At 32.9% G+C, this 10,685-nt stretch overlaps 2 protein-coding genes across 2 annotated transcripts; both read left to right on the forward strand.

The window, feature by feature from the left end:
* Positions 1 to 222: 222 nt before the first annotated feature.
* On the forward strand, positions 223 to 2,846 carry LOC144854394 (uncharacterized). The gene is made up of 5 exons (XM_078712341.1): positions 223 to 339; positions 1,054 to 1,167; positions 1,504 to 1,659; positions 1,855 to 1,938; positions 2,065 to 2,846. Exons 1-5 carry the CDS (start codon positions 289 to 291, stop codon positions 2,299 to 2,301), a joined length of 642 nt encoding a protein of 213 aa, XP_078568467.1. The 5' UTR covers positions 223 to 288; the 3' UTR covers positions 2,302 to 2,846.
* Positions 2,847 to 6,497: 3,651 nt separating this feature from the next.
* Positions 6,498 to 10,360, forward strand: LOC144853625 (uncharacterized). The gene is made up of 5 exons (XM_078711360.1): positions 6,498 to 6,760; positions 6,874 to 6,996; positions 8,422 to 8,574; positions 8,748 to 8,831; positions 9,024 to 10,360. Exons 1-5 carry the CDS (start codon positions 6,710 to 6,712, stop codon positions 9,291 to 9,293), a joined length of 681 nt encoding a protein of 226 aa, XP_078567486.1. The 5' UTR covers positions 6,498 to 6,709; the 3' UTR covers positions 9,294 to 10,360.
* The last annotated feature ends 325 nt before the right edge of the window (positions 10,361 to 10,685 follow it).

A 10,685-nucleotide genomic window follows, 5' to 3' on the forward strand; every position in this document is an offset into this window, starting at 1 on the left:
ATTATGGCTGATATTGTTTGAAAAGTTTGTTTTTGCATTTTAACACACATGTCAGGCTAACAAAAGTTCCCTTTTATATGCGCAATAAAAGTATTCTGTTTGCGATTTTCACAATAACGTCGAGAAAAACCTGTTGATCTATTGAATTCACTAAAACGTCAACCAACATTGTATAATTGGGTGACTTGTTGACCTGAATTAGAGTTACCTGGATTCATTGTTAATCAGGTAGGTATAAAAGTTCGTGAAATCATCATAGTTAACAGTTGTTTGCATTTAACTGCCAACATGTTTCCTAAAACGATGACAAACGAAGACGAAACTCAGGTAAACATTGAGGTATGTACTCCTTTAACTGTTTAATGCGTAATGTAGTTGGTTTTTATTTTTTAGCATTTGAAGTATATATCTATAAATTATATAAAATAACTTTTGCTATAGCTAGAATTAATATACGCAAAATAAATCAACATGTGTTGATCATTCGAATGCCGATCAAATAAGATAAGATAATAACGTGTGTTTATAAGGTTTATAATGACTGTGGTTGTTCGTTTATGTTGATGGTATTTAGACTAAGCATACCCAGTTTTAGTGAAAAATCTTTAAGATTAATGTTTCTAAAATTACTCGAATGCCCCGCTTAACGAAATAAAGCCTGATGCTGATACAGTACTTCCTCACCTGTTGATACACATTTCTACCAAACTGGTTGTACGGGTAGTATTATTATTTTCAATGATGTGTAAACTTACGTAGTTCAAGAAGTTGAGTTTTAACCAATCGTACGTGTCTCTTCTCGCTTCAGTAATTCAAATTGTCTCAATGTATAATGAAGTATATGCAGACTCTTTGAAATCAAACGAATATTCATAAATCCAATATTTAATATAACAAATATATAACAAAAATCATATGAAGTTTTTGTTGTTTAATATCAACATTTTTTGTTTGATTTACAACTAAATACAAAATAAATTGTCTATTTTTTTTCAGATGAAAGTTATTAACCTAATCATAATCCTTTAAAATTAATGTTTTTAATCATTTTAGAACCCGACCGTGACCAAAAATGCTCCGTCAAGAAAGAGAAAAATTACCCTTTTATTGGTTTTGTTGGTTGTAATTGGTGCCGTAGTTGCAGTAATCGTTCTCAAAACACGTGGTGTAAGTAGACAATTTTCATATTCAAAATACTTAAGAAGATGATACTTAAATGAGGCTTCGGTTTTCATCCTGAATTTCTCATCTTAGCCACGCCTTTCAATGTGAAGGCACAACGGTGTGTGTTAATAAGGCGGACGAGTGCCCTAAGTTGAAATCCTCATTGTTCTCCCGTAGCTTAAATGACACTCATCATGAATCTATATAAAAGGTTTTTCAGTAATAGTTCTGGATATTCCAAAAATGGTCATTTCTGGCAATAAATAAATAATTCATATGCCCATGTTTATTTTTACTTGTATACCTATAAAGCAAAAATGGTAATTGTTGTAAATTTAGGAAACTGGATGGTGCGGAACAGTAGACTATGTAGACGATGGGATCGCACATTCAATCGATGTATATATGTACCCCAACCATCATGTGGAGATTCTGGAATTTGAAAAAATTGCGAATGTTAGTGATGGAGGAACACTTGTATTTGATTTCAACAAGGTAACATTCAGAAAACATAGATGAGAATAGACTATTTAAAAAAACCTAAAACAACAATTATGAAGCTAGGCTATTCATGTTTGATTTCTATTATGAAACAACTATCTCCTATTTTTGTCTGAAATATTCTTCTATATTTTAACTATATTCTAATGATCTTCAGATATCTATATAAACTATTATTGCCTTTTTTAGAGACTCGTTTCAGCTTACAGCGCTGTTAACAGAGCTTGTTATTTGTGGGCGGATGATGATTTGGATTGGCAGGACCGTTATTCGGTAAGTATACTTCTAAAACTATGAAAACAGATTAAAATTAGCGTTAATTTTCTGTAATTAAAAATACTATGCCTACACCCAAAGCCTTGGAACGTTGTTGGTCATAATACTTTTTTTTTCAAGCAGTTGTACAATGGTCACTCGCCTTCATTTTATGTCGAAAGAAAGGACATCATTCCATCAGGGTTTCTAAAAAGCGTTGCTGTTGATGAAATTGTTGACCGATGCTTCAATATGACTACATACTGGTCAATTAGAATGATGGAAAGTAATCGTGATGCTGACAGCCTTCAGCCTTCAAGAAATCGGCGTAAAGTACAATTACGATGTTTGTTTACATTTGAAGTTTTTGGCTGCCCATAGATTTTTTAGAAAGGAAAACTACTAATGGTAATGAATGCTTATAAAAAATGTTATAAATAATGAGTATGCCATTGTCTAAAAATGTAGGTTTAGTAAAATACAGTAATTACTCTTTAAAGAAAAGCATATATATCGATTTTCTTAAAAATTCATAGAAAAGAAGAAATTCTGCATTCCTTAAACATGATGCTGGTACTACTGTTATTAGAGAAGTTACAGTATCACCAGATAATTCTCGATAAGAACATATTAGATATTACACAGGCTAGAGCAATCGGTCTATAATTAACCTTGCTTGTAATGTCGCCTGACTAGATTTTACGATAGGTACAAGAATGACATCAGTCATGCATCTTTTATAATGTTTGTTTAAACAAATTAGAAATTAGGTTATACACCAATATATTAACTACTTAAAATACAAAATACCCAGAAAACGAATAATATAATGTCCTGCTTCTACCGCTTTTACAGTAATATGGTAATGGTTATGTATGTAGAACTAAATAATTGTTTATTGATTAAAATTATGGTTATTCTTTTTATTTTTGTGTTGCTTCTTTCTTAACCAAAAACAATTATTTCAAACAATCCTTTTCGCTTATATGAATATATAGTTAAAATAATGATGATGGAAATAGTGGACGACGATGGACGATGATAACAATACTCATAATAATAAAATGATGACGACAGCATTGAGTATTATAATGATATAATTTGATGATGATGATGATATTATGATGATTTACCTTGAATTTACCTTGCCTTGAAGATTAAAGCTTGAGGACTAAGCTCATTTGTCCCGACAGTTTGAATAATTCATAAATTAAACAATTATAAATTGCCTTTCCTTTATCTGTGAGTATTCTATCAACGATATTCATAACCTGTTTCCTATTGTTGCTATACGAAAAAAAATTAAATATCTATCAGATAGCCTCAAATATTATTCTAATCCTTCCTTTTTACAACTATAAAATTAATAATGCAACTGAAGATTATATACAGGTAATAATCACGACCCTTCCTATTTTAATTAAAATGTTTTTATTAAATGCTGACGAATGCTTTGCCAGCTAAATATCTAGATTATTGGCGAACATAAATTAAATGTATATAATCCATTTCCATATCCCCTTACTTCGGTTTGGGTTTTATTTTTGGCATGGTTGGAGTCCCTTTTATCGTATTAGTTTTTTTACAGCGCTTAGAGGTTCACAACATTAGGCGCTATATAAATCCAGGATATTATTATTATTATTCATTTGATCGTGTTTAGTGAACACTATTGTTACCCAAGCAAATCACTAAAAGATTCAAGAATCAGTAATACAAACACTTTTCAGCTTAGACTTACTTTTCCTAAAAGTTGCCCGCCATTTGGTACAAATTTTTCACAAATCAAATACAATTCAGATACAATTCACTACACAAAATAAAAGACTTATAAACTTAATTATGCTTAATTTATTATTATCAATATTTCAATGTAATACACTAATAAAGTTGACTGCATGATTATTATTTCTAGTTTGAAGCCAAATTAAACATATTTTATTTTATAGAAGTAGCTTATATGTATTTATGTACATCGTCAATGAATGACAATAGAGACGAACCATATGCAGACAACATTGTTTTGTCATATCATTTTAAAATGTAAATTATAAAATTTTTATTCATTGCTTAAAGTATTAAGTTCCGAATACAGTAGCATTTGGTGCAGTGTACATAATTCCAAACACTGTTTAAGTTATCTTCATAATAATACTTCATCAAATATATTTGCTCGTATTGCTTGTTGTAATTTTACTTTATTTCTAAAAGATAGATATTTTTAAAAAGTTGTTTTTTTTTTCTGTTAAAACGCTCGTGTTTCAATCATTTGCTTCTAGAACACACATTCCTACATTATAACAGTTAAAGACAAGTCACGGTGATCTGTAAATATATACGTTATTGTTGTGATCTATTTTTATCTTTATAAAGGGTCAGTGATGCAAATATCCATATTGCGTGACTGTCTGCAATTAAATTATTTTAGTCTGTCTTATTAGACTGTATTATTATTATGTGTTAACAAAGTGAATGACCTGGATATGTGAAAATTCAATCAACAATCAATTCACAGTCTATTCTCTATTGCCATAATATTTTCTTTTAGAATTGATGCTTTGAAAGGTTTTCTTGCTTTTATAACACTCATTAGCTTGAGGCTCTTTTTATTTATACAAATGTAGTTCCTACGAACAAACAGCAGACAAGTTTAACAACAATTACACGTAACGACGACGACGATGGCTGTGTGCAGTTTTGTTTGCTTCTATAAAATGCATTCCTTTATATTAGTCCTAAAGTTAATAACAATGACCTATAATAGTTTACCTCTGTCGGTGAACTTTAATACTGTTCTATATATACGACTTCAAATAGGCCTAACGTCTACCTCTCCCGATAAGACTATCTATATTTCTTTTTTGTCAAAATGAATATGCTTTTAAAATAGTAAATTTTAAAATAGTGTTTTTGACGATTTCACGATGCTGCTTTGGTCAGCTACATCCCCAGAGGACTACTCATTCAGAAGTTATATCAAGCAGCAAGTTATAGTTTTAGAGGCTGACGTTTTGATAATTTGTAAACCCTAAAGCACGTCTGGGAGAAGAGAGTCTATGAAAGCATTTGCTGGTAATACAGTAGTATAGATGCATGTAGACGATAATCTGTAAAATCATGTTCAATAAATAATGACTTTGTTCTTGCTGTCAACCTAGGCCAGTGTCTATATATAATGATTCACTGTCAATAATCAAAACATTATTTCAGATAATCATTGAATTAGTATCAAAACAGTCCATATAATAGTAAAGTTTTTGTTTGTAATAGGATACAATTTGTTCACACTTGAAGCATCTAGGCTTGATGAAGTGACCCCCAGACTTGACCTTAGCAATAAAATAAACTAAAGTGACAGAAATTGAGTCTGTTTAGTATAATAAAGTAATATTATTTAGACATCATTTAATAAGCACATCATCTTTTACAGATCCATAATTTTTTATTTTTCAATTTCAATTGCACAATTATGACATATCAAAGTATGGATTCTTGTTGTATTTTACTTCAAATACAAAAGTTATTCACTTCTGTAACAAAAAAATAATATTTATTCACGTATAAAAAGAGAAAAGAAACGTTTAATTATAACCCAAAAACCATTGTCTGACAGACAATGTAAGTATTTTTTGCATTAAATTACATTTTTTTTCAGGTAAATAATTGTTGGTTAACGTGAATAACTATTATGTGACAATGACACATTCAAAAAATATTTTTCAGAGGGACAATATATCTTTAAAACTGTTACGTCAACAAGCGAGCGGCCTTTTTTGTAAGAAATATTTCTTGTTTATTTACTGTTTAAATTGTCGTTAAAGCAAAAACTTTCATTGTATGGTAGTGTGCTCTGGTAGCAGTTTTTTAAAATGCATTTATGTCTTATCATACGGTGTTTACAATGATCTGTAACAGTTTACCTATGTCGGTGAACTTCAATACTCTAGATTAACAAACAAAAACTATTTATAAAAAAAATGTAGACAAGTCACAATGATCTGTAAATAAACGTTATTGTTGTGATTTGTTATATTGCATTATAAATCTCCATATATTGCGTGACTGTCTGCAATTATATTATTTTAGACTGTCTTATTAGACAGTATATATTATTTGATGTTGAGAATGGCCTGGATATGTGAAAATTCCATCAACAATATTCACAGCCCACTTTCTATTACAATAATAATTTATTTTAAAAGATTTATGCTTTGAAAAGTCTTCTTGCTTTTATAACATTCGTTTGCAAACAGTAGAAAAAGTTGAGAGATGGTTCTTATTTCATGGCTACCTTGTGGGCAGTTTGACAAAGTTAAATAAATAATTTATTTCGTATAAATATTCACAACAACATTTAGACAAAATATAATTAATCTATATATTTATTTTTCTACTTTGTTTATAAAGATAGATATTTAAAAAATTGTTTTGCTTTTTGTTTTCTTTTACCCTTATTCTACACCCACCCACACACATTCCTTTCTTTGACATGTGACATGGCCAATAACTGTATTGTTGGTTATTTTTGGGGAATTTGTAAACTCGGATTTGGCATGCGCACATCCCAAAGCACGCCTGTGAGAAGAGAGTCTATGAAAACTTCTGCTGATAATTAGGCACTTAAGTCACATGAGATTTCGGACAGGTTTTTGGTCGGTGAACTAAACTCTCAAATTTGTTGTGACGATATTGAATGGAATTAACACGGACTCATTTAAGTGTGTAATCTTCATATCAAGTTCGTGCTTCGCATAGTGGATAGTAATACCGTCTGTATCCGGCTGTCAACATGTATCCAAAATCTATTGCAACAGAAAAGAAGGCAAATGAAGATTCTCAGGTAAAAATCAAGGGGATTTTTTTTAATTTTTTATTAAATGTATAATAGCTGAAATCTATCGATATTGTTTAGAATATACAGTACTCTATAACTTGAACTCATTATTATTTTAGGAACCGATCTTAACTAAAAACGCTTCATTGAAACGGCAACACATTGTCATAACTGCAGCTCTATTAGTGTTGTTTCTGGTTGTTGGAGTAGTCGCAGCAATTGTACTTATGTCAAGACACTTCGTAAGTAAAACCTTGTTATTGTCGTAGGCTGACGGTATATAATTGGTGGCATAATTCCAATACCTATAATATAAGTATTGCCTATTTTTACAATAATTCACCCAACCCCTGTAAATGTTTACTTTTCAGGCTTACAATTAGTCCTATGTTTGTATAAAAAATAAACAAAAATATATAGGGACTCGGATAAGAACAGTAAACCGTAGGTCCAGTGTACAAAAAATGCCCGTATGCACGGTAAATAATCTGTACATCGTTTGAGACGGTAGGGGATCGATTAGCCCGGTGTGTACTAGCTCACACGGCAACTATCACGGTAGGGGATCGATTACCCCGGTGTGTACTAGCTCACACGGCAACTATCACGGTAGGGGATCGATTAGTCCGGTGTGTACTAGCTCACACGGCAATTATCACGGTAGGGGATCGATTAGTCCGGTGTGTACTAGCTCACACGGCAACTATCACGGTAGGGGATCGATTACCCCAGTGTGTACTAGCTCACACGGCAACTATCACGGTAGGGGATCGATTACCCCGGTGTGTACTAGCTCACACGGCAACTATCACAGTAGGGGATCGATTACCCCGGTGTGTAATAGCTCACACGGCAACTATCACGGTAGGGGATCGATTACCCCGGTGTGTACTAGCTCACACGGCAACTATCACGGTAGGGGATCGATTACCCCGGTGTGTACTAGCTCACACGGCAACTATCACGGTAGGGGATCGATTACCCCGGTGTGTACTAGCTCACACGGCAACTATCACGGTAGGGGATCGATTACCCGGTGTGTACTAGCTCACACGGCCACTATCACGGTAGGGGATCGGTTACCCCGGTGTGTACTAGCTCACACGGCCACTATCACGGTAGAGGATCGATTACCCCGGTGTATACTAGCTCACACGGCAACTATCACGGTAGGGGATCGATTACCCTGGTGTGTACTAGCTCACACGGTCACTATCACGGTAGGGGATCGATTACCCCGGTGTGTACTAGCTCACACGACCACTATCACGGTAGGGGCGAGCGAGAGAGCGCTACAACTGTTAACGCTACAGCCAATGGGTTTTTGGTTGAATTTAACTATTTATTTTGTCATTTTAGGATACAACGTTTTACGCGTTGCGCCACGCAACTTGCTTGAAGAAATTAATCAACTAAACTATTTAAACTCCCTCGAACATATAACATAACTGATTTCATTAATCTTCAATTTTGGGGTTGGGAGGGGACAATACATCTTGAACTGTTTTAATTGTCAATAATTAAGTTATTTTGGGCTTTCTTTATTGTATACTTGAATTTTATTCATTATACCTGCTATAGTATTAGTTAGTTATGTATCGTGTTACGTAAGCTACCGTATGTAGCCTATCGGTGTTAGTTATCAGTAACAATTTCATTTTACTTAGGTGACGCGGTGCAGAACCGTCAACTATGTTGATGATGGGATAGCACACTCAATTAGTGTATATACGTACCCCAGCCATCTTGTGGAAATTCTGAAATTTGAACAAATCGCAAATGTGACTGACGGAGGGACCATTATATTTGATTTTAGCCAGGTAAAATTCTAAAGCTAAAGTAGACGAATTTTAAATTTGATAGCCGATAATTAAAATTTGACGATGATTGGAGTTGTTTAAAATTGTCCTTATTCCTTTAAATACTTCTAGTTTTATTCTACCAAATTCGATCACCTTCATTTCATAAATTTTATTCTATTCTATTTCTAAAGAAACTCGTTGCAGCTTACAGCGTCAATAACAGCGCCTGTTATTTGTGGGCAGATGATGACTTGGATTGGCACGACCATAATAAGGTATGTATTTTATGGTATTTTGTTAAGACAATTATTATTTTAAAGAATTCAATGCTTAACGTCGTCTTTAAATAATCAATGTTCTAAATTATAATAGACGATTTTATATAGTTTCATATTGATGGTTGAAGAAGTTTAAATGAGAATAATAACTACGCTAATACATCGTATTTTCTCTACCTACCTACCTAGTTGTACAACGGTAACTCACCATCGTTTTATGTCGAAAGAAAGGGCATGCTTCCATCAGAGTTCATAAAAGCAGTCGTTGTCGATGAAATCGTTGATCAATGCTTCAATATACCCACGTATTGGTCAACCAAAGGGGTGGAACATAATAATCAAGCACCTGAAATTAGGTCTTTAAGAAATAGGCGTAAACTGTCTGATGACGTTGTCACATGGATACCGGACGTACCTTGTTCGTTTGATTGGGAAGGATTTGGATGCACGGCAACCTGAATGCTACCAATGGTATTTTAAGGAATCATTAGCTACATATTACTAAAAAAATAACAAATATATTAATATTTTTACATTATACTTTGAGGATTTGAAAAGATAATTTAACATGTTGATTCAGTTTTTATCATTATTTTACAATAACATGTATATCATATATAAGTATTGTATTAATTTAGATTATTCTATTTTACATTTATTATACATATTGAAAATTTTCCCCAAGATGTTCTTTTACTTCATACAACAGCAGTATTGTCGACTAAAAATAAGTCGCGTCAAAAGTATTTCGCGGACCGAACAACCCTTCCAAACAACCACCCGATTCTGCTACTGTCAGTATCTGAAACAAGGCCAACAGCCATAAGTTGCGTGCTAAAACGCATAGTGATACCGGACCGACAGACAGACCGACCGACCGACCGACATAGTGAACTATAGAGTCGCGTCCACGCGACTAAAAACTATAGCAAGTCATACATGTTGCTTTCTGCATAAATTCTGTACTTAACACACCGTACACTGTCCTGTAACACAGTGTCTGTTGACTTTCTTTTCAATTTCAAAGTATGTGTTTAGGCATTGTATTATTGTAAGATTGTATTATTGAATTTGTTCACTTAGACTTGATAAACTCTTGGTTCTTTAAAATGAACCTCTGCAGGTTATAATTATTATCCTCCACGAAATTGTTGTATAGACCTATTGTTGGAAATGAATGTATCAATGCATGTAAACACGGATACCGTATCCAATATTAGTGTACAACTACAACAGTTATTAGGCCTACAGATATAATTCGTTCCATCAGACTGGAACTAAATAGTATGTTGTTAATAGTTTTACTGTACTTTTATTATCAACCAGTTTTCAAGGTAAACGATTAAACAAGTTATAATGTGTTATTCAGTGATTAGGCCTAGTTGGTTACAAAAGAGGAATTGAATTATCAATCAATTGTTGCTTAAATAATGCACGCGATTCTGGTTATACTTCTATACAACATTGAACAAAATGTATTATATTTTCCTTATATTAATAATAATCTTCATTTATTGTAATTGAAAGAGGTGTTTATGTTTTTATTGTATTTCGGTGCATTGCCAAGGATTTTCAATAGCGAATGTTATAACTGTCACGTCCCAATATTTATACAAACATAGCCTATACTACATAGCCTTTTTTAGAACAATAATATAGAAAATGCATAAATACGATTGACCACAAATATTTGCTATAAAAGTAGAATGCAACGTATTTTGGAAAATTGTGCCCTGTCGCAAATTTCGAGGGCATTGCAAGAAAGCTGAATATGCCTTACAGTATATTATGCATACTATGATTAGCAGAATCGCAGATGGACATGCTCCCACGAAACTCTCTACCGTTGAC

Source organism: Antedon bifida, chromosome 10, assembly GCF_963402885.1.
Source record: "Antedon bifida chromosome 10, ecAntBifi1.1, whole genome shotgun sequence".
Taxonomy (NCBI): Eukaryota; Metazoa; Echinodermata; class Crinoidea; order Comatulida; family Antedonidae; genus Antedon; species Antedon bifida.

What these genes read in the sequence shown, in the direction of transcription:
- LOC144854394 (XM_078712341.1), top strand. Translation starts at nt 289, where the DNA reads ATGTTTCCTAAAACGATGACAAACGAAGACGAAACTCAGGTAAACATT. An exon ending in TCGTTCTCAAAACACGTGGT is followed by an intron (nt 1,168 to 1,503) that starts GTAAGTAGACAA and finishes TTGTAAATTTAG; the next exon opens with GAAACTGGATGGTGCGGAAC. An exon ending in TTGTATTTGATTTCAACAAG is followed by an intron (nt 1,660 to 1,854) that starts GTAACATTCAGA and finishes TGCCTTTTTTAG; the next exon opens with AGACTCGTTTCAGCTTACAG.
- LOC144853625 (XM_078711360.1), top strand. Translation starts at nt 6,710, where the DNA reads ATGTATCCAAAATCTATTGCAACAGAAAAGAAGGCAAATGAAGATTCT. An exon ending in AGGCAAATGAAGATTCTCAG is followed by an intron (nt 6,761 to 6,873) that starts GTAAAAATCAAG and finishes TTATTATTTTAG; the next exon opens with GAACCGATCTTAACTAAAAA. An exon ending in TACTTATGTCAAGACACTTC is followed by an intron (nt 6,997 to 8,421) that starts GTAAGTAAAACC and finishes CATTTTACTTAG; the next exon opens with GTGACGCGGTGCAGAACCGT.